The 24,535-nt window shown below is 31.1% G+C and overlaps 1 protein-coding gene across 6 annotated transcripts in view; it reads right to left on the reverse strand.

Annotated features, from left to right (window-relative positions):
* LOC126739900 (supervillin-like) overlaps positions 1-24,535 on the reverse strand; it is a 292,907-nt gene that overhangs the window by 76,991 nt on the left and 191,381 nt on the right. For 5 of the 6 annotated variants that reach the window (XM_050445725.1, XM_050445723.1, XM_050445721.1 and 2 more), the window contains 10 exons: positions 23,151-23,355; positions 20,041-20,217; positions 19,803-19,977; positions 17,631-17,814; positions 17,378-17,553; positions 13,350-13,503; positions 13,097-13,284; positions 12,661-13,027; positions 3,168-3,360; positions 406-601 (listed from right to left, as the gene is read on the reverse strand). In XM_050445725.1, coding sequence (XP_050301682.1) covers positions 406-601; positions 3,168-3,360; positions 12,661-13,027; positions 13,097-13,284; positions 13,350-13,503; positions 17,378-17,553; positions 17,631-17,814; positions 19,803-19,977; positions 20,041-20,217; positions 23,151-23,355 — 2,015 coding nt within the window. The remainder of the gene's footprint in view (positions 1-405; positions 602-3,167; positions 3,361-12,660; positions 13,028-13,096; positions 13,285-13,349; positions 13,504-17,377; positions 17,554-17,630; positions 17,815-19,802; positions 19,978-20,040; positions 20,218-23,150; positions 23,356-24,535) is intronic. The other variant, XM_050445722.1, reaches the window with a different exon arrangement.

Consider the following 24,535-nt stretch of genomic DNA (forward strand, 5'->3'; position numbering starts at 1 on the left):
CACGACGAGGGTATTATCACGCACTAAGTTACTCACGGTGGCATGCAGGTTACGTGTCAATTTGTCCAATTCTAAGTTTGCCTGTTTTCGATTAGTTTTCAACAAATTGAGGTGAGTTTTGGCGTGTTATTGCAAGTGTCGTCGTCGACTGCGTTTTGTCACTTTGCAACGAACTTTGCTAGTGAAAAGTATATATCCAAATCTACCTATTTTTTTCGTTAGTTTTGACAAAAGCCACTATTCTCCATGACTACCTATAGTTCTTTAGTTTTCCCATTAAGATACAATTCAGAGATAAAATATTCTTATATAAACTTTATAAAATATTGATAGTTTTATTAAAGTTTCAATTTGTTCAATCTAAGAATATGCTCTAATTAACCTTAATTTGTTTTTTGAATTTACCTCTCTCCAGCCTTTTTTTCCGGGCCTCCTCCGCAAGGCTTTTCATCTGGTCCGCTAAAGACATTCCCGCTTGAATACCCTGAAACTCTTCCGAATCCTCCTGAGGCTCTTCTAGCTCTAGGCCGTCTCCAAGTGACTGAAACGCCGAGTCTGAAGAGGTTTTGTGGCAGGCAGGGCTTTCCGGAGATACTCCGACCTAAATACAAAAATCCATTAAAGACTTACTTTGCTGTTATTAAATATTTAACTTAATAATAATAAAGAATTATTACTCCCAATTAGCCAAAAAAAAAATTGTTTAATGTAATATATGTATATAAGAAATAAAAGAAAAGAATAAAAGGCAATTTCAGCTTCCTTTCTTTGTAACTTGGAATACATTTAGAAGTTCATATATATTTTCTTCTCAAAAAAAAAATGCGTATCCGATTATAATACATAGCTGTGAAATTTTAAGTTTTTTTATTACTTCCGATTTTTAAGATAATTAAAACAGCTTGTTTTCAAGAAAAATAAAAATTTGCTAATTTTTTTTTCTTTTATAAGTTTTCAAAATGTAGCCCATTAACTATTTTAAAATGTATCTTAAAACTTGTTATCATGCCTTATTCTGGCATAATATTTTAACTCCTCAATGTTGGCGGGCTTGGACACCTATACTTTGGATTTCAAATATCTAAAGAAGTTAGATCGGGAGATCTTGGTGGCCATTTGAGAGATGCTATTCTACTAATCCATCTGTCTGGAAATATAGTATCCAGATAGTTTCGAACGGGACGTGCAAAATGGGAACACCATCTTTTTGAAAGCAGGTGTTTTAATTGAAAATATCAGCTTCTATTTGATCAGGAAACCGAGCAACTAGATTTGGAATTAGTTCTTCGTGTAAAAACTGTAAATATCTTGTTTTATTTAGATTTAATTATAAGAAAATTGAGCCTATAAATTGCTGGGCTACAATTCCTTTCTCTGGTTGTTGGCCTCGCTCATTCACCATGGATTTTCTTGTGTTGATGTACTTCTCCGTTCAGCATAAACGTTGACCCATCAGAAAAGAGAATATTTTTGGTTTTAACAATATTATTCTGCAGTAGTTACATATATTATTGAATAATTCTTCTATCTGCTTCCTCTTGAGGTCCTGGAGAATTGTCAGTTTAAAGGGATAAAATTTCTCTGCCGTCAGACCCTACCTCTACTGAAGACTCACTTTCAATTCGCGCACAGATTTACGAGAAATAGTTGTTCTTCTAACGTGGCCACTTTTCAGAAACTGATTTTCAATTTTGCTTACAGTACCTTGCGATATCGGTGGTAAATCACGAAATATGTTTCTGAATACGGCCATAAGCTCATTTTGAGTTCTTGTTCTATCTCTGTATCCAATAATTTTGAAGATTTCAATCTTGTGTTTTTCAGTTAAATAGAGCATTGCGTTTAGATTTAAAAAAAATTGACTTATGATGATCAATTAAAAAGTAAAAGACTTTACACTCAAGATAAGTTAATAATGCCACATTTTTCCTTACTAAAAAAATTTTACAAGGCAATACTCGTGTTATATTAAAATCGTGAAAAAATGTTCTCAACGATTTTCAAGTACATTTAGGATAATATTAAATAGTAAATGGACTACATTTTACACATTTGTTAAACAACTTTTTCAGTAAAACAGATTTTATGATTTATATTAGATATAAAATTTTATTTTAACTATATTGAAAACGGTTAAGCACATAAACTTGAAATTTTGCAGTTATGTATAATTTGATACGTTCTTTAAAAATGCACAATAAAAAATTAGGGTTACTATTTTGAAAAAATCGTCGATGACGTTATATATTATTTTTGGAACACACTGTATAAGCTTGTTTTCAACCAAAAAGAGCGAAACTAAAAATGCTAATGGACAATTCCGAGGATTTGTTTGAAAAAAAAAGTATATGAACTACTAAATTTATTCCAAGTTACAGACTCACACATTTATATTTATATACATATAAATAATAATAGATTAGCATTTATATTAAGAGTAAATTAATGGCATGTTTTTTAAGTTTCAAGGGCTAAAATTTTGTAAAGTGTATATATGCATAAATGTAAGTATTTCAGATTTACTGTTTTTGTTATTTGTTATATCATGAAAATTAAAAATTAAATAGAGAGTGTTTACGGTTTTGTTAATTTTGGGATAACCAGGATAAGACAACAGGTAAAATTAATTCACTTATTTAAATGTATTCTAATCTTCATAACTTCATAGTTTTTATTTCATTTGCCTTTTAAAAAACTACACGGACATTGTACAATTTTTAACTCTATATTTATCAAAGACAATTAAGTATGAATAAGACTTTTTAAATATTTGTTTATTATGGGCAGGTATAGCTACCATAAGATTCACTGCCGCCGAATGTTTTTTGTTATATAGGTAAGATTTAAATTTAAATTTAATAATTTTAAAATAAACAGAGAGCGTGCAAAAGGCTCTCTTAGCTATTGTAAGCCATCCCAATTCCCTTAATTTATTTTTGTCTTCGTCAAATTCCAAATATCAGACGTAAGCAAGATTTCTTGCATGCTTTGAATACTTTCTACATCCATAGAGTTCAGGAGGAACCATCAACGCAAGTAATGTTTGACAATATAAGAGTCTCGCACAAAAATACTTTTGTTTTTTAAGTAAGTGCGTAACTAATTTAAGTTTAGAAAACGCTCTTCTTAAACATAGAATTAACTCACTTACTTTTTGGTTAACTTACCGTTTGGAGTGATGTAGAATGAAACGGCGATGATAAAAACGAGTTTAGACGACTCTCATCTTCCAGCGAGGAGGTCAAGTCTAACGTGCCGGTATCCAGAGATCGGGATGAGCTAGAGAAGCTGGTCAACGTATGATACGTTAGATGCGAAGGTCGCGGAGAGTGTTCTTCTTCTTGACGTAGAAGGTTTCGACTAAAAACAAAATTGATGATCATTGTATAGTTTCGCAAGATCTTAGTAGATCAAAGATGCAGAGTGTTTAGGCAGTTGATAAAAATTAAGCTTTAGCATAGGCTCATTTAGATATAAATTTATTTTTTATATGTGCCTCATAGGTAAATAAGCATTTGACATAGGTGCAAACATAAAAAAGTCCCTGTATTTTCTAGAAGACTACAATAGAAATATATCAGTGTCAGAAGTATAAGATCAGATGGTTTTTACCGGAAGAAAATTCATGATACAAATTTTAAGAACATAGTTTAGTGTGAAAATAAACTTATATATATAACGTTTATCTAAAAAGATTGAATTTTTGCTCTGACCGTAACTCAAAAAGTACATATTTTCAAGATATACAGTTTAAATGTATACATATAAAAATTCTTAAATAAATCTTCGCTAATTTCCTGCTTTAAAGTTTATTTTATCGACATGCACTTGTTTGCCAAATACAGTACAATTATTTATTTGCATATCCCGCCACAGTTTATCTGTACTATTTATAAATGGCAAGTAGGTTCAAAGCCCTGATTAATTTGGATATATTTAAACAGTGCCAATGGTCCACCTTTGGCTATAATTACCTGATAATGTGTATTAAATATAAACATCTAAAAAATGTTAGTACAAAAGGCTTACAAGTAATTTGGACATTCGCTGTTTTCGGACACTACGGAATTTTCGGTCGTCTGAATTTTATACCTATATAATTCGTACAAAATAATAAGGTGGTTACAAATATCAAAAAATTGACTTATTTCGTATTATTAAATAACAAATCGATATTATTGGTCGCTTCTTTAATATGCGTCAGATCAGTACGGTCAGAATCAGTTTGTTTGTAGATTTTAATGCATGCGGTTAATCCTTTCCGTAAAAAAATGGCACTAAAAATTAAACGACTCCACAAAATATTAACTTTTGCTGAGAAATGTAACATATTAGATTATATTGAAAAAGTAAGAAATGTAGATATAAAAGATAAAAAATGTAACGTCCCGAAATCTACAGTATTAGATATCAAGAAAACAAAATTAAAATAAGAAAATTTATCATTTAAAATAAGGTGAAGGTGAACAAAAAAAGTCTTATTTCTCCAGATAATTCCTAATTTTTATTTTGTGACGACCGGTTTCGCGATTACAAAGTTTATCGCATCATCAGGTCGAGTACTAAAAATTAAAAAAGGAGGGTTAGGTTGGGGTAAGCCGATTAGGTCCTAATAAGTATGCTCATTAATTATTTTAAAAGAACTAAGGTACTTACATTAGTTAACACGAAAATTGTCAAATATAATATGTCTAAAAAATTACAAACATATATTTGTTAAAAAATTATAAAATTTTAAAATACTTTTAATATACTTTTAAAAGGTTTCTTAAAAAAAAAACATACAACGGACAACACAGTTAAAACGTGAAAATAATCATGATAATTGTCATATCACTTTAAAAGGAACAAGTGGAGGTACCTAGGTAAAACTTATTAAACTATATAAAAATCATACAAAGAAAACTTATCTCTACAAAAATTAACAGTTAAATTCCAGTTGCGGACCAAAAAAATACCAGGTAAGCGGTACTCGAGTGTAATCTAAATTGCAGATTTTTGTTACAATAAATAAAAAACAGGTGGCTCTAGAAGTTGGAAAAATAGGAAAAAAAGGACAAATTTGACACAATCTTTAAGCTTGACGAATTTTAAGTAAGCAAGTTTTAACATAAGGCAAAAATTAAAGACAGAGGGGTTCAAAGAACTTTATAGACAATTATTAGTTAATTAATATTTTAATTACATTATTTTCAGGGAAATCAATCTGGATGTTGAGTTATTTTTCTTTTGCCCTGTTCAAAAATCTTTGTATTTCTAAAAGCTCTAGGTTAATTAGGTTGTCGTGGTTTTGTACTGTGTAAAATTACATGGTTTTGTTGTATGTTTAAACGGTGTCCGGTTTCCATAATGTATTTTGCAAATAACGACTCTGTACTGTTTACTAAGCCTGATCTTAAAGCTATGCTTTGTTCGACCCACATAAAAACAACCACACTCACAATAAAGTGTATAAATGCCTTATTATTAAGGCATTTATTCTCCTCCTTATTATTAACCAAAAGCCCACCTTAGTTCTTATATAATAATAAGTGAGCGTGCTTATTAGGACCTAATCAATTTACCCCAACCCTCCCCCCTTTTTTTGATTTTTGCCTCGACCTGATGATGCGATAAGATTTGTAATCACGAAACCGGTCGTTATAAAATAAAAATTACGAATTTTCTGGAAAAATAATACCTTTTTTTACCTTCACCTTATTAACAAAACCCCGGAATATGGACATAACCCTACAAAATATATCATTTAAAACTATAGTAATGTAAGTAATCACTACTACACACGTAATCACGTGGAGATCGAGCAAGGAGATTAGGATGGGCTTAAGAACATCAGAATTAGCAAGAACGTGAATGGGCGGGTATTCTTTTTACCGATGAATCCAGCTTTGATTTACGTTCTGATTCCAGAAGGCTGAGACTGTAGCGAACTCCTGGCAACGCGTTTCTCTTGCAAACCGTTGAAGAAGGTGACATGTACCAAGGTGGAATTAAATGATTTGGGCTGGAGTTTCGATAGGTTTTCGGATTAAGGGTTTTTAATAGCAAAAATTCTGCAACATTGTTCACCCACGCTCTACATAATCTGGTGAACATTTTATACTTAGAATCGCTAGAAACTTTTTGGATCACCACAATATTCAGGCATTGCTATGGCCTGCGTAATTCCCTGACTTAAATCCTATCGAGCATGTTTAGGGTATATAAAAAATGTTTGATTTAAATCAAGAAACAGTGTTCCAGACAAGGGTTGTTGAACTCCGCAAAATTATTGATAATAAAGGTGGATTATAAAGATATATGCTTAAAATGCAAGAACAATGACTATAAATTGAGCAAATCGATATTGACAATTTAATTAGGAGCATGCCAACAATACAGACTTTTTTGTTACTATTAACTTTTCATTAAATTTTGTTATTTCGGTATTTACTTCTTTAAAACGTCATACATTATTTATCCCCAGGTACACAGTGTTTTTTTTTGTGTGTTTTTCATTAATTAATATTCAAAAATATCATACAAAATGAATTTAGGTGTTTAATTTTAATATTTTTTTATTTTATTGTCTTTTAATACCTTAGTACCCTACATTGTGATTGTGATTAGGAATTTACTTTACCATTTCCTTGTTCTATCTAAGTGTGCTTACTGTGATGTTGTATATGATTGGTGTTGGGACTGTAATGATAAAAAATGGTCACAGAAACCTCAAAATTAATGTATTCGTCTTATCATTAGCATATGAATCGCATCACAGATAAATAAAAAAATTAAACTGGTGAAATATGAAAACTCGAAGTAATATTTATATTTTTATTATAAAATGACAAAGAATTGTAGTTCATCATACCTACATGAAAAAATTACATTCTGCACAGATGTTCAGTATTTAAATCTTTGAAGAAATACACTTCAGATTCCTAGACATCAAAGTGATTCAGTCAACACTTTTAAGAAAAAAAAATTTGTTACTGGTATTTAATAGCCAATGAATGATCAGTTTGTTCAGAAGCATAGATAGTTTAATAATTTGTGGCTGTATGAATCTAGGAAGTATTTATTAACAAAAATCAATTATCTTTAACCAGTGGTATTAATTCTTTGTATGTCCTTTTAAGTACAAAAATCCCACTTGAAGCGAAATAAGGGAAATTGATACCCCCACTAAAATTTAAAAAGAGGAAATTTTTAAACTGTCACATTCCATGTCGCAAACCAATACAGCAAGTTTTTGATGGGCCACCCTGTATGATATATTCTACATGAAATTTATTAGCGCCTATTTTTGTTTATTTAAGTTAGGTTGGCAAACTTACGATAAATTTTCTGTTAAATCTGAAATAAAACAATAACAACAAATTTCCCAATAAAATTGATATTTCAAGATCATAGTTTTCTTTTATTGCAAAGTTGTCATCCTTTGTTAAAAATTTAATTCGAACCTGATTGAAAGCTAAAGGGTAGAGAGCTCCGCAGTGGCCAAGGCATAACATTTAAAAATGTTTAAAATAACAATTTTACAGGATCTTAGGTAAAAGTGGCACAAAAATAAACATTTTAAAATAAATCCGGTCTAGAATTAGGTTTGTAGGAAGCTGATCTCATGCAAATATTTACAACTATTTCCAAAATTTCGCAATCCGCCTACGCTAAACTATTCCTACGGCCTCATTACTGCCAAACAAAATATTCAATTTTGATTGAAATAATAAGTGCGGTGTTTATGAAAAAAATGTAAACGTAAACCTACCTGTATAATTTGTTTACTTTTAGGTAATCAAAAGTAAAACTATTTACGAAAAAAAAAAATTAGGAATTAGAACACAAGCCACAGACACTACGCACGGACAACAAGTGAAAACTTTGGCGATGTGCTAATTTTAGAACATCTTAAAAATCGAGGGAACGATGCCAAGAAAAAATTATGTTTTTCAAAATTTTACGGAACTAAACTTTTTTTTCGGTAAATAATGACGTCTCTATTAAGCGGTAGCTAAAAATGAGAGATAGCCAGTTAATAAATGCCAGGTGATAAGATTAGAAAAAATAATATTGACATTTTTGGTGTATTTATAACAAAATGAACGGATGAGATCTGATTTATTAACAATCAGATTATATTGGAAGGTATTATAATGGATTCAGATAAATTCGCAATAGCAAATAATATATGGTGTAACATATCCTTTAAGTGCCAGGTTACATTAAGGAAAAGTATCACCTGTATCGATTTTTAAATGAAGTAAATATATTAAAATTATAATCTTTCCTCTGGTTATTAAGGTTAAAATTAAATTTTATACGTTCTATTTATTAGCCTTTGCAAATCTTGTAAAAACTAAAAGGTTATAATCCTCATAATATGAAAAATACGTTTCTAATAAAGTTTACATTTTGTAATTCATAGTACCCTTCACGCAGGATGACAAAAAATCACATGCGAATTCATATCTAAGCCTAATGCCTCTAGAACCAGGTTTAACCGAAATAATATATGTATGTGCGTTGCACGAAGTAATCTCACAAACATTCAATCATTATTTAGAACGATATAAGAATGTGCAATCGCTTGCTCCTAAATGCAAAAACTTGCAAACTTCCCGATATTTTATTTCATACTGTGTAAAAAAAAATGATAAAAAAATTCTTTGACAGTTTGCAAGAGTTTTAACAACATGTTTTGTGAACTGATTAATTTAATTGTTTTTAATTTTTATATATTGTTAGGAACAGTATCAAAATTATTTGTATTTACTGGATTTTAGAGTTTTGCATAGAATAGTTGTATACTCTTGATGTTTCACATTTTTTTATGATTTAGTTATTACTTCAGACTAAAAATTTCAATGTGTTAAAAAAATTAAAATATTTATTTCAAATCGGTTTACAATCATTCCAAAAATATCATAAATAGGTGCACAATCAATTTATAGAATTTGTATGTGCTCATATTTATTGATTTTTAACAAAAACAAATTAAACTAAATTAGCCAGTAACAAAAAATAATAAAAGCAAGCCTAATATAATATGTTAGTTTATAATTTCTAAAATATTTTCCTTAAGATTTAATAACGAAACATGTACATATTCGTCGTGTCAATGAAGGGTCTGCTGGACAAGTGGACCCACCGAAGGTGGACTGAGTCCCCTGGTATGAGACAGGCCTAAGCGCACATAGGTGGGCCCTCTGCCTGTCTCACCAAAAATCTACTACGCCTAAAAAGACGCGAAATTCGGCTAGTGACAGGTCTTTTAACCGGTCACTGGCACTTAAGAAGCCATCTCCATACTATCGGTATTGCGGACAACCCGGAATGCCGATGGTGCTGTGAGGAGGATGAAACTGTTAACCATGTAGTCAGGGAGTGCCCAGCACTTACGCGCGCCAGGGTCAAATACTTGGGTAACACTTTCCTTAGAGCCTTATCGGTTTCTCTAAGGCCGTTGGGCTCTGGTAACCCCCGGTGGGGCATGACGAGTCCATCAGGAGACCTATATGCACAACTGCCTTGGCAGCCCACTGTTTCGTCAATTCATGTACATATTTTTTTATCTTAAAATTTTTTTTATTTTTTAAATGTAATGGATGTGTATTCTTGGAGCTGTGAATAGTAGGCTTCTTTAAACCTCTGCAAAATTAATTTGTTTTTAAATCAGGTTGTATATAAAATGATTTGCACCATCCTTATCCTATTTGTGACCACATGATGATAATAAAATAATTACGTTTGATGGTTAGCACACTCCGTCTTATATATTCTGATAGATCTCCGGCATATAGGCTTTAGTCATAGAAAAAAAGCTATAATAAAACTATTTCTTAATTAACCTTAAAATAATCAAACTTTCATCTTTTTTATTCGTTTCATGCCATGTTTTATCTTTAATTAAAAGCACAGTGTCATTAGTAGGTATAGCAAACAGCATTATAGTTGGGTAGGATGTAAAATATTCCATCTACACATATATAAGATAAAAAAGACATTTTTCTTCTGATTTTTTTAATAAGAGCAATTAGCACGGAAAGTTAATATTTGGAATAATACCTGGAAATATTGGGTTATTTGCAAAAAATCTATATATTTTATTAAATAATTATTTTTTCTGAATTTATTTAATAAAAACTTAGTGTCAAAATTAAATTTTCGTGTATTCTGTACAATTGGTTTTTGAATATAAAACAAATAATTACTTTTAACTATTGGATCTCTTTTAGAAGGTAAGATTAATAGTTATAATAAAAAAATTACATTTCTTAGTGCCAAATGTTTAAGTTTCAGGTAAAGAACTTAAATTATCCCGCTTTTCCTTGTTAAACAAATGTGAATTAAAAATGGACAAAGCGAGCAAACGTAACAAAATTGTTTTCAGTTAAGAATCTTTTTTGATAAGATATATTAATCATATGTTTATGACTTTAGGTTTTTCTTATACCTTGCCTTTCACTGGAGTCTTATGACACCTTAGTCTGTTCATTGACACAAATAAAATCTAGTGATTTTATAGCTTTTTTAATTTCGAGGATCTCTGAAAGGTCCAACCTTAAGTCTTTCTGACAAACATGAAGAACTTCTGTGTCTGTCTCGGGTACGAACTTGTCTAGCCTCGATGATTAATTGGCAAAAGGTGAAGAAGTATCATTAATAAACTTATTCAGGTTATTTTCTATTAGTTTGGTCTGTTCTTTTACTCTAGTTTCAATTCTCCTTCCGCTTTGCCCGATGTATAGTCAGGATGAGAACATTTGAGTTTGTAGACCCATGATCTATAGGTTGCAGGAATGTTATCTTTAGTGTTCACCAGATGCTTAGATAAATTTATAGAAGTACAGTGCCGGCCAAAAGTGGAGAAACTTTTAATATTTTTATTTTTTTCTTATTAAAACTAATTCGAAGTAATTGTAAATAATGTTTATGGTTATATCTAGTAGTGACGAAAATAATAAAAAAAAATTGAAAACAAATATTTTATTACAAAATATGCAAACAAAATTTATTTTCTCTAAGGACAAAAATGGAGAAACTTTTTATTTTTATGACATAATTATGTTATAATACAAAATGTGGATAAAATCACACTAATACTTTGTGGCATAACCGTTATTCTTCACAACTTCACTACACCGTCTTGACATAGATTCAAAAAGATTGTGTATAATATCTCCGGAAATTTCACTCCATGGTTCTTTTAGGACTTGGAATAATTCGTCTTTATTTCGGAACTTATTCGGATTTTTTTGTCGAACTTTTTTGTCTACGTGCTCCCACAAGTTCTCGATGGGATTTAAATCTGGACTTTAAGCTGGCCACTTCAGAACTTGAATTTGTTGAGAGGTTAGGAAATTTTTAACAATTTTAGAAGTGTGCTTGGGGTCGTTATCATGCTGGAATTTCCAAATTAACGGCAAATTATCCTCGGCGTAGGGAAGCATATTATTCCTTAAGATGTTTAGATAATATTGGCTATTCATGATCCCATCTATTCTCACCAATGGACCAACGCCATGCCCGGAAAAACATCCCCACACCAACACATTACCGCCTCCATGTTTGATTGTGGGAATGCTGTACTTTGGGTTGAATTTTTCATTCTTGGGACGTCTAACGCATCTCATACCATCTGACCCAAATAAATTGAACTTACTTTCATCTGACCATAAAACGTCTTTCCATTGATTATAGGTCTAATGTAAGTGTTCTTTTGCGAATCTTAAACGAATTTGTTGAAAGGTTTTTTTACCGGTCTCCTGGCTTTTAAGTTGGCGTCACATAAACGTCTTCGAATAGATCGAACTGAAAGGGAAATGCTGGGATATGCCTTTTTTATATCTTTGGCGGAGAAAAATGAATTTCTTATAGAACATCGTCTAATTAGCTTGTCAGTTGCAGATGTTGTTTTTTATGATGCTGGCAGTAGTGCCTGTAGTTTGCCACAATTTGATTTGTTTTCAAATGACACTTTTATGAAGATCATGTTCTCTAGCGATTGTTACTTGTTTCACTCCCGCATTGTGCATCTCAATTATAAGTTTTTTATTTGTTCAGATAAATTTATTCCTCGAGGCATTTTAATACTAAATAGGCTTCTTCACAATCGAAAACGAACTGCTTCAAACGAGACCTATTTAATTTAAAATATTTAATACAAAAAGTTTCTCTATTTATGTCCTCAAGTAAAAAAAATATTGTTTACTATTTACATTCCTGTGATAAATATTCAAACTGTTCTGGTATGAATTTATGGCTTAGGCTAAGATAAACATTTTTAATACATGGTGTCACAAAAATTTTAAATAGGTTATTAAATTAGAAAATAAATTAAAAGTTTCTCTACTTTTGGCCGGCACTGTATATTAGCACACACATAATTGACTGAGTGTCTAAAAAAACTTACAAATTATGTATAATGAAATTCCAATATATTTATTTCCATACTCATAATCAAAGGCTTTAGAAATACACACACCAACGCTGATAGAACTGAACATCTCTATATTCGAAACATATCGGATACTTAACACCTTTTGAATTAAACTAAAATATAAGTTTTTAGAGAGTTATAATTTCCATTACGAGAATAGAGTACTTCTTGAACCCCAAAATTATTAATTATTTATTAAATTGAAAATTAACCCACCCTAACTAACCAAAACATACCTCTCCTCGAGCTCTTCCGAAGTCACCGGTTGCGTCCTATACCTATCGCTGTTCCTTTTGGTCTTCGGCACAGCTCCGGTGCTTCCAGCGCTGCCAGAAACCCCAACGTTCTTCTCAAACGATTTGACGAGCTCCAGAACGGACAGAGGGCGCGCCTTTCTCAAATCCCTGTCTTCACTCTTTTCGTGACCTCTCGCATTCGATTGTACGTTATAATCGGTACAGATCGTAAAGGAACGGCGAGAGCCACGCCTGCACCTTTCCATCTCTTCGTCTAAGCTGGTGCTGGTGTCGCCGCAGAACGAGAGGCGCGGTCGCGGAGATTCCGCGCGAAGAGATGCAGATTTTAGGATCGGTCTTACGTCACCTAAAAAAATTTACGAGTGCTTATCGTGCTTTTCAGGTGCTCCCAAGAAAAAAACTGTTTAGTAATTACGGTTAGTTTTTCCACTAGAAAATCTGGAATATCTACCATCTTGCCCCGTATCCAACACTTCCCTCTGACTACTTTTGGGTTGTTTCAAAATGGGTCGCATAGGTTTGCTATCGTCGCCATCATCCGTGTCTGTACTGGATTTTTTCTTTAAGATTGGTTTGGGTCCGTCAGATGATGTATTGGGCTCACTACACAAATAAAAGTATAATAATAAGCAATATAAACAAAGTGTAGTTTTTAAAGTCAGCCTCACCTAACAACATACTCTTCTATACACCTAGTTTTCTTCAATATGGGTTTGACGGAATCTTGGGATGTTTCTGGTTCTAAAATCATTTCGGCTCCACCAGCTGCTGCGAGGATTACTGCTGTTGTGATGGACACGTGTGGAGTACTACTAGTACTACCTAAAAATAAAAAAATAACTTAATAGGTACCACTTTATTTTTTTTAAGGTTTTATTAATAAGGAGCAAAAAGGACATTTAAAAAAAATTTAATATCAAAGGTATGTACATAGATCTGGTTAGTGAAAGGGCCAAATATTAATAGGAATTAAAAGGGGCGAGGAGGTTTGTGCTAGCATGTTTCTAAATAGTAAATTTAAATCAAAACCATCCAATAATACAGGGTGTCCCAACAATCAACGATAAGCCGATAAAGCGCAATAAACCAAGTGCTCAGGGATTAAAAAAAAATACTAAAAAAAATTTATCTTAAGTACTTTTAAAATTATAGGCATTCATAGAAAAACCGAAAAAAATTAACACCCCCTGTTGACCTTTTTAGTACTGTGGCTACAAATTTTCGATAAATTACAAAACTAAATTCAAACACAACTGTTCACATTTTTAAGAAATTATCAGATTTTTGCGCAACTTGTGTTGAAAATTGTGTCTTTTGACCATCATTTCCCAAATTTAACTAACTGTCCTGGAATAGAAAATTACTTGACTGCTTGGCAAGTGATTTCAAAAGTTGGCGTATCTAATCTAGATTTCAAAATGGTAACATACTTGCTAGATTATTGCTTCAATAGGTGTGTATTTTTATATTTTTAGTACATAGTCAAATGTATGACGCTACTCTAAGCTAAGTTAATTTTACAGTCAAAATAAAGGAAATAAAGGATTATTTAAGTCGCAACAAATGTTCAAATTGTCTGCCTCCATTCTTGATACGACGTTTTAAATTGGATTAGTGCACACTTTTTCTTAATTTTAATTTCTCACTTTTTGTTAATTATTGTAAAGTAGTAGGCAAATTTAAAGAATTTGTTGTAATTCTAATAAAGTTTTGTTTCATTTACTTTGATTTTTGTTCCATTATTTATTTTGACTATAAAATTAACTTAGCTTAGAGCAGCGGCGTACATTTGACTATGTACTAAAAAAAATAAAAATAGTAATAGATACGCCAACTTTTGAAATCATCTGCCAAACAGTGAAGTAATTTTCTTTTACCCAGAACAGTTAGTTAAATTTGGGAAATAATGGTCAAAAGATACAAGGTCTAGAGAGCACCTGGTCTATTGCCCTTTTTCAGCTTATCGTTGACTTTTGGGACACCCTGTATACCCGAATTCCCTTTCAATTTTTGTGCTATTAAAAAAGTTATTATTGTGCTGTATGTGTTTCAGAATCCTTTTAAAATTACTGATGACAATTATGAAAGACTAAGTACAACGTAGTAATAAATTCCATTTTCGTCCATATTAAGAATGATATGCGACTGATCGAAATCTGCGCGAACGAACCTAAGCAGTAACAGTAAGTAACTTAATTTGTTTCGTAGTATGTAACACGTATTATTATTATTTTAATAACACAAATTTAGGGAAAACATTATGTGTTATTCAAAATCTAGCAATGTACGTCGATATTATGAAACCAATCATCCTCAGTTTTCTAATCAGTATCCACCAAATTCTAAATTAAGATCAGATAAACTTGCTTCTGCAAAATAAATTTAAATAAACAACAGTCAACTTCCATGACCTTTAGCAATCAAGCTAATAATGTAGCCGAAGCCAGTTTTGTATGAAATATTGCTGGTACAAAACGCGAAATTTTAAATCCAAATAAGTTGTAAGTAAGTAAGTTGGTTTACTAATTTCTATCCCGAGCCATATCATCGAGATCACAATACATCGAATTAAAAATTAATATAAACGATATTGCATTCAGCTTAGCCTTTGATGAATTGACAGATATCACAGATTATTATTAGATTTAGTAGCACTTCAAGATACACCACGAGTTGACCTCGATGTCAATATTAAAAATGCATTAAATTCCGTAGTGAAAACTTTTGATGGGGAGTTTTGAAAACTTGCTCTTATTAAGCTTTTAAGATATGGTTCCTAAATTTCAAAATTCATACCGATTCACTGCATGCACCGAGAACATTTCGCATAATAATATTTAAAATATCTTGACGTTCTGAAAACACTATTACACATTGTAAATTACATTCGCACTAATGCAAAAAATTATCGACAAGGCAATTCAAACATTTCATTGAACAATTAGATGAAGGACGAAGAACTTCCAAACATTCCAACTTAATTTCTTTTGCATTATTAGATGGTTATCTAGCTACAACTTATTAAATCGTTTTGCAAATTTTTTTTGATCCAATAATTGCATTTCTAAAAAAAAAGGATAACTTTTTCTGAGCTCAGCATAAGTAGTAGTAAGTTATTTCCTTTTTCCGTCTTAAATGATGTCGAGTGGTTACAAGACTTCAAGATCAAAAAAAAATTGTTCCAATATTAAACAAGAAAACCTTAACGAGTATATAAAATAGCTAAAAGGAATATTGACAAATACCATAATATATTTCAAGACCCAAAATATTTTAAATCGTCCCCACAATTTTTTCTGAACCCATTTGAAATTAACGTAATTTAAAGTGTTTTCCATTTCCAATATAATTATGACCCAAAAAGTATCTGAAAAATTAGAATTAATAGAGATGCGAGAATTTCAAGCTTTACAATTAAAAGGCGAGTCGACCTCGTTTACCGAATTTGGGAAATTTGTTCCAGAATCGAATTATCCGAAATTAAAAAATGCTGCAGATCCAATTACTTCAATATTCGGAACAACGCACTTAAGTGAATCATTTAATTCTACTTTAAAATTCGTGAAATCCAGACACCGTCCAGTATTAACTAACCACCATCAAAAAGAATTACTGAGAAGTGCTGTCACCAATTGAGCCGCTCAGAGAAAAAGTGGTATATGTCAGTATTTTTTAATTTTTGAGTTATACCATTAATTATGTTTCTACTGGTCTAATATATTCAGTCGAAAACTGGTATAAGTCAAAATTTTAACTTAGCTAGGATAAGAGCTTCCTAACGTTATTCCTGTCAACATAATGGATTCGTTCGCTGGAATAGTGGTATAAGTCAAGGCACCACGCTGTTCCGATGTCGCGCCAGGTCCTATTAAAGTCGTTTTTTCTTGTTTAGTCAGGTTTTTTTAGTGTTATGGTACGTAGTGTGTAGATCAGTTACTGTAGCTAAGAAAAAAGATATGATAGAACTTCTTCAGTGAATTCCCCCGATTCAGCATCCGTTCTTCCTGGAGTTACTGACAAAAGAAGATGCTGTTGACAGTGGTCCATTATCCGATTCTGATGAAGATTAATTTGTTTAATAACTTGTTCTTACTTTCCTTACTGCAAGTTTAGTATGCAAGATCAGTAGTAGTAATGTTTTGCTCTTCAAGCTCTATATTTTTTGAACACTTTTATCAGTAATATATATCATAGTAAACATACTACAGCTATTATTTTTCTTTGGTTTATCAGTTTTGTGAAATTTGGTTAACTTTTACGAGGAAAAGTGATATAACTCTCCAAGTTATACCACTTTTCCGCTATGTTTTTGAAAAAAACTTACTGGAAGAATGACATTAGGCGGCAAAAATGTAATTAATGGGCGCAATCAGTAAAAATGTTTACCATATTAAATTTTAGTATAGCGTATTATAAATATGTACAAAAAAGTAAAGAATATGTTACTGTGATTTTTTAATTCATCCAGATGTAAAATATCAATTTTCTAAATTTCTACTTTAAGGGAGTTAGACCACTTTTCCGCTGAACGGCTCAATTATTCACCAAATTTGAAAAAATTATCAAGAGAAGAGAAATAAATATGCTGTTTTTAATATCTAAATTCAAATATATAATAATTTATTTTGATTTTAAAGTTTAATAAACAACTACGACTACCATAGCTGATTGAAAATTGTTATTGAGCTCTTCTTACCTGCACTACTAGCTCCACTTCTCCTTTTAAGAATTCCCTGGGGGGAGTTCAAGGAAAAGTCCTCTTCTTCATTTTTGGATGGTTTCCGCTTTAAAATGCCTTGGATATGAACCTCCGGGGATTGCGTGCGTCTCAATTCTTCAAGGGAAGACCTTCTTTGATTCTTGAGTATAGATCTAAAATATAATAACAAATGTTAATTACAAATATAATTCAAAGATTAGTAAAAATTAAAAGGGATGAGATTGGATACCTAGAATCAGAAGCCTTATTAGCAACGTCAGGACTGCAACTTCTATGTCTCATCACAGTCGATTCATCTAAGCTACGTCTTTTCTTCAGTATGCCCTGTTTTCTATTGGTGGTTGCAGGTTCGACCACGTTAGGTGAAAACGTTACCGGAGGAGTATGGTTGGAGTGAGAATCAGTCTTTTCGTCTAAAAGAGATAATTCCGGTTATCAATTTAAGGAAATGAAAAATAAAAAATATATACAATATTAATATAAATAAAATAGCCTTTCGATGGTGCTATTCGAGAATTTAAAAATTCTAATAAGAAAATACAATTGCATGAAGAAGAAAAGACTTGTGTGTTTTTAACCTAGAATTTCCTATTTATTATTAGAATAAAATTTTTTATTTAATTTTGGTGTCATTTTAAAATGAACCTCTTAATAAAAAAAATATTCCTTAAGGCCATCGTAAGAACGTGGCATACCAAATCAGAAATGAAAATATTAATAAAATTATAGAAAAAATTGTTAAGGAATTAAATAGACAATTAATAAATCAAAAACCAAATTTGTAGCCTTTCCATCGGGATTCCAATATTACTTTAAGAAACATGGAGGACGAATGCAGCATTTGTATTAAGTAATTATATTATTTTGTTACTTTATTACTCTTTATTCTGATTTTTTTAATAATAATTTAAAATAGTTCTGCTTCGACATAGATTTCGTCCTAGATTTTTTTTTTGGCCATGTATTGATTTAGTCTCTTCGAATAGATTAATTCTTAGTATTGTAAGACTTAGACTTGGGGGAAAACTTGAGGAGATAGTTGGACCTTATGGACCTATAGAGATGATAGACTGATACCTACAGTTGTGCCAAGGAGAGAACATAAAAATCACCTTTAACTTTATCCTCACCGCCTTTAAACTTGGAAATCAAATAGACTTCATCCTTATTAACCAAAGATCTAGTTTGATCGTCAAAAGAGCTAGCACATATTTTGAAACAGATGTACCTTCTGACCATTTATTATTGATAGCTGCTATAAAAATCTAACTGGACTATCGATCACTATGAATGAGATAGAAAAAGTGATTCACAAGAACAATAGCGATTGGCCTATTTGGCTAACTTTTCAACGAAAGAGGCATCACAGCACTACATAAAGTATTCAATATTAAATATGATACTGGTCAGTTTATCACTCTCTTATCGCCATGCCTAAGGAAACAGGTTCCTTAAGATAATAGACCAAAGAATATAAAAAAAACGCGAAAGACATATGAGCGACTCAAAATTTAGGTTTAGGCACATATTAGGTACGAGAGTTAGTCGCTATAGTCGCCCACTAGTTGCTCAGTATTGCTTCGACAATTGTACGTGTAGTTCTGCTTCATATATTACAAGAGATGGAAAAACATTTATAGCGCAAGTCTTTTGTATTTCGTTCAATTATTTTTTTATTACGATTTTCAATTTCTCCAAGCTAAAATACTTCGATTGGTTATCTTAAATTTCTTGAATTTAAATCAAATGGCAAATTCTACCATTCTTAGGTAAGGAGGTAAGAATAGAACTTAATCATTTATATCAAGAATTATTCATTACAAAAAATATTGAATTCTGAATCCAAACCACTTTATCCTATTTAGAGATTTTAAGTAGTTTTTAAGAAACCGACATTAAGTGACAAAAGTTAGTTGAAAGAGAAAACTTATAGAGTTGAATTGCCGCTTTAAAGCTTTATAAGTTGAAAACTTTTTATTTGAAAGTTTAAAACCTAAAATATATAATAATTTTAAGTTAAAGAGTATAAATGGTGAAAAAATCTCATTTTTACCGGATTCTTAAAAAATCCATTTTAGCTAGGGTTGGAAAGAGGAAGTAGTGTCTACGTATTTAGTAAATTTTATACTGAAATATATACTAATTAATGCATAGTATTAGTATCAGAGAAAATTGTGATAATTTGGTCATAATTATAAAGTTTAAAGTTTACCACCAGGTTTTCCATAAAGATCAAAGCTTATTGTATTTTAAAAGCGCAATAACTAGCGAAATTCTGATTGTACCGATGGATTTTTATTGGAGTTATATACGAAGTATCTCTTCCAGTTAAACCGAAAGTGACGTGTATTTAAAATTTTTTCTCTGAACTACTGAAACATATTTAACCTACTAAACTAACCTTGGCCAATCTTTCTTTTTAAAATAGACACAGGTCCATGCTGTAACGTTATCGCCGGTGGTGGATCATTAACTACGACAGTCTCTTTTTCCTCTCTCATCGGCTTCCTTTTTAATATCGATGACGGCCCTTGCGACGAAGATTTTTCGGAGCTACTAGACGGTTTAGGCACCAACTACAAAAAAAATTAAATAAAAATGTAAAGTATACTTTTCCATTAAAATATCAATACAATTACCGATTTGGTCGAACTTTGCTTTTTCATGAACTCTCGATTTCTACTGGCCAGCGATTCGACGCGAGCCAGCGTTTCTCTCGTAAATGCCGTCAACTCTTGCATTCGCTTTGCCGTATTTCTAATTTCATTATCTGATACTGAGGCACTGGATCTTCTTGGTACGCCCCGGACATTCCTCTAAAACATTAGCAATAATATAAGTCTTAATCATATATCAAGACCATTTTTTTGTATAGCACGCAAGTTTTACTAATATTCCGAAATAGTATTAAGCCATATTCGTAAAACATTGCAGGTATTCGTAAAGGACAAGTTAATTCAGCAGTCGCTATAACTGTCATCGTGGTATTTCAAGTAGTGGTGTCTGAAATGAAAGTCAAAGTATAAGCATTTTTATTGGATATGGAAAAAAACTCAGATTCCCAGAAGTTCTCAGAACAAGATCTATAATCAGTAAAATTAAGAAGAAATTTAGAGATATAGGGCAAGTCGAAAAATGTGTGTTTGAAGATAACCTTCATCGTGCATCCTTTGAAATATATTTGAATAATGCCATAACATAGGCGATTCATTAGTACACAACTCGAACGAAGATGATTCCCAAACTTTTTTTGTGGAGTCAGTTCGTAAAGTATTTCAAATATAGTTTAATTTTATTTTTTATTTTATTGTTTAATTTACTCTGGACAAATTGTGTAGAAAATTTTAAAATTTATCAATACGCAGCTTTATACCAGTTTCTCTAAAGAAAGTGGATCCAGGGTGCTTGAACTGATGAATAGAAGTTTGGATTTGATCTATAGGTACTTCCTCGATAATGTATTTTGGCCCACAGGGTGATTGAGCTAAAGAGTAACTTTAATTTATTATTGAATTATGACAAAATCGAGTCGATCTGTGAAAAATTTCGAAAATGGAACAACCATTCAAAACTGAGATTTAGAGGTCAAGTCGTAGTAAACGCTGTATACCATTCTCTTAGAAATCTATACAAGAACAAGCACTATTTTAAACCATGAATTAAGAAAACAGTTATGAGAGAGTTTAGTATTGTCTCACTATAGCTGTCAAAGTTTTGATATGATCCATATCTCGATGTACCAATCAAATACAAGATGCAAAATTCTTAAAAAATGTTCATTTTTGACTTAAAATAATCCGATCAGGTTAGTTCAAAGTATTCTGTTTGAAAGTAGCCTCAGTTAAATCCAGGTAAGTAATGCGTTTTGTTTGTTGTCTGCAAAAGTTACTTGAAAGTAGTAAGCCAGAAAATCTCAAGGAAAAACGTGTCATAACGTTTTGAAGACAAAATAGAAGAAGTACTTTTGCTATTTCAAGACATCGTAGTGTCCTGTTTTAAAGATCATTCTCATACCAAGCTCCAAACCTCATAAATTGTATATTCTGGAAGTTTGAAACGTGCAGTTTTAAAAGATTATTTAAAAAACATCTTTCCAATAAAGGTTGAATTTTAGCTTAGTAGAGCTTAACTAAATACATACATGTATATTTATTTGGGATGTTGAAAAAGTTTGCATTATATTAAACAAGCCAATCTAATATTTAAGAAACTATATAATTTTTTGTATTGAAACATGTTTATGAAACGTTATGATTTAAAATTGTTTAGTTTTTTTTTCTACATCGACTGTGTACAGTTACGCTGAGGTAAAATAAAATTATCATTTATTTATTAATTACTATCAAAGGCCATAGTTTGGACAAATTATGAAGAAAATCAAATATCATTTCCTTTTTATGATGAAGCCATAATTTAGGTATTGGAGCACAAATAATCACAAAAAGTAATCGTTTGGGTAGGAATTTTAAATTAAAAAATGCTTGGCTCGATGAAAATTTTAGAGAAATCTTAATATATCCTACAATTGTAATTCATTCAAGAATTAATTCCCACATTAGCAGAACTATTTGATCTGAGCAGACGAAAATTGTTTTCTCACATTTTACTGATTGGTAGCAAGGAACTCATAATAGAAAGGCTAGCAAGATCTTTGTATCTGCAACACTGATGTAGTTTTTCTCTAGATTTGTTTAAAATCAAAAGTGTATAAGTGAAGAAAACACTAGGGGGATTTGTATATTGTATATTGTAAATACCGAGAAACCAGCTGATTCTTCGTCATTCCGAAATGACAAGTGGCACACCGCACGAGGTCTAGAAAGTTGACGAGAATCGTCCGGAATATTGATCAGCCGAGTATATAAGGCGCTGCATCGCCAAGAGTAGTCAGTTCAGTGAAGTAAAGGTCGAAATATTGGCGCGAGATTTAAATAGTTGTAAATAAATACGGTAAAAATAAATATGTCCAGTAGTCGTGAATGATCGTGGTTTCGTAGTGAAGTGTGTAATTAAATTAATTCACTATTTCCAATTGTTTCAAATAACACCTTACAAACGGGAAAAATTGCTACAATATCTAACTTTTTAAGTACGTGAATGGGTGATAATAATATAGTTTGTTCTTTGGCCTTTTTCATAAAACACATTTGCTGGACATTAAACGACTATGTAAACAATACTAATAAATGTGAGTTACGTAAGACAGACTACAAGCAGTGTATTGTTAGACATAGTAACCAGAGCAAGTAAATCTCTTATTCAAACATATAATTATTACCCCTGCATTAATTTAACTGGTTCCAATATGGTTAAAATCAAAGCCCCGATATGAAATTATAGACATAATAAATATGTATTTTATTCGTGCGTTCACATCCTTGGTTACGTTATAAAGAATCTATTATTCGTAAATTTACTTCTTCATTATTTTATGTGCTGTTATTGTATTTTAAACAACTCATTATTTACTTACTTGAAATATATATGTACTAAGATTCATTAGTATTATTAACGTTTATGATCAAAAAATTATATGTGTACTCGTATAGGGATACATTGCCTGAATGAATCGTATAATATAGCTAAAATGAAACGAATACTGTTTTGAAAACCGTAGATGGTGTAGAGATAAAATACTCCAAATATAACTGAGTTTTTGTTAAGAGAGGTAATACTTTGCGCATCTTCTTATCTTCTAATTCCAAAATAAACGTTTATGCTAGCAAGAAAATCAAAAAACTATTCTTACCTCTCTATCTGATTGACTGTGGCTAGGCATGCTATTTTTATTCAAACTTCGCAGACTCATTAAGCTGGGTGATGTCTTATCCTTTGGACTAGAGGTTTGGGTCCTTTTTGCCGTCTGAAATGGTTTATATTTGTGCGGGTCAGGGGTGGATGGCGATACTACGCTTCTTCTGGCATTTTCCATATGAATGGAGAGTTCCGAACGTCTACGAATGAACATAGAATGTTTAGATACAATATAGATGATATTACAAAACATTGTTAATATTATCGTTTTTAAAAAATATCTCACTGCCCCCAATTCCTTTAAGATGTTCAATGGTATATTTTATATGGGAAATTGATTCTCAATAGTTTTAAATAAAACCTGTAGCTGTATAAAAAAAGAATGTATTTACACATATTAATATCTATTATTATATATGTCCATCCATTATATTAATAATAACACTAAGTCAATTAAGTGAAAAAAACAGAGATAATCAAAAAAAATATAAACTTAATTCAATTTCCTTGAAGAAATTATAATAAGTAATATAAAAATAGCTTCAATTGGTTATAAAAATTAAATAGTCGTGAGAAATATTGAAGAACGGGGAAATGTTTTGAATATAACTTAAAATAAATATTTTCAAAATCGTCGTTTTTCTGACCCTAAGAGTGATTATTAAATTTTTTTTCTCAATCCTCCCTTAAACTATTTGAAAGGAATAAATTGATTATACATTCAAACTATTGATAATTTTTTTAAGAAAATAGTAATTTCTTGATTCTTCCAAGCAGGTGGGACCACATTTTAACCTTTTATTGATTATTCTGATTGCTCATGAATAATCATCAATTTTTCTGACTCCACGAGTCATTCTTAAATATTTTTGTTTAAATCATCTCTTCAACTGCCTGGAAGGAATAAATCGATTCTTAATAAATAATTCGATGAATATTGATTATTTATTGATTAAACAAATAGTGTAATTTCTTAATTCTTCCAGGCACTTGAGGCCACATTTTGCCTTTAATTATTATAAATGCTAAATGCTAAATTATTCTAAATTTTCTTAACATCTTCAAGTTTTCTTGAGATTCCAAGAGTCATTCTTGAATAGTTTTATTAAATCATCTTTTCAACTGCTTGGAAGAAATAAATTGATTATACATTCAAAATATTGATATTTTTTTCAAAATTGACTTCTTTCTGATTCATTCCCTAAGATTCTGAACAAGCTATTAAAATGCTTCAACTATCCAGGTAAAACAAAAAAAACGACAAAAAATAAGTTTAGAAAACCGCAAAAAAGAGTTTAGTTGATACTACAAATACTTGATTTGAAAGGATTGAGAGCACAAAAAAGACTGTAACTAGATGAATGAAATATAATAATATAT

The sequence above is a fragment of the Anthonomus grandis genome, chromosome 8 (assembly GCF_022605725.1).
Source record: "Anthonomus grandis grandis chromosome 8, icAntGran1.3, whole genome shotgun sequence".
Lineage (NCBI taxonomy): Eukaryota > Metazoa > Arthropoda > Insecta > Coleoptera > Curculionidae > Anthonomus > Anthonomus grandis.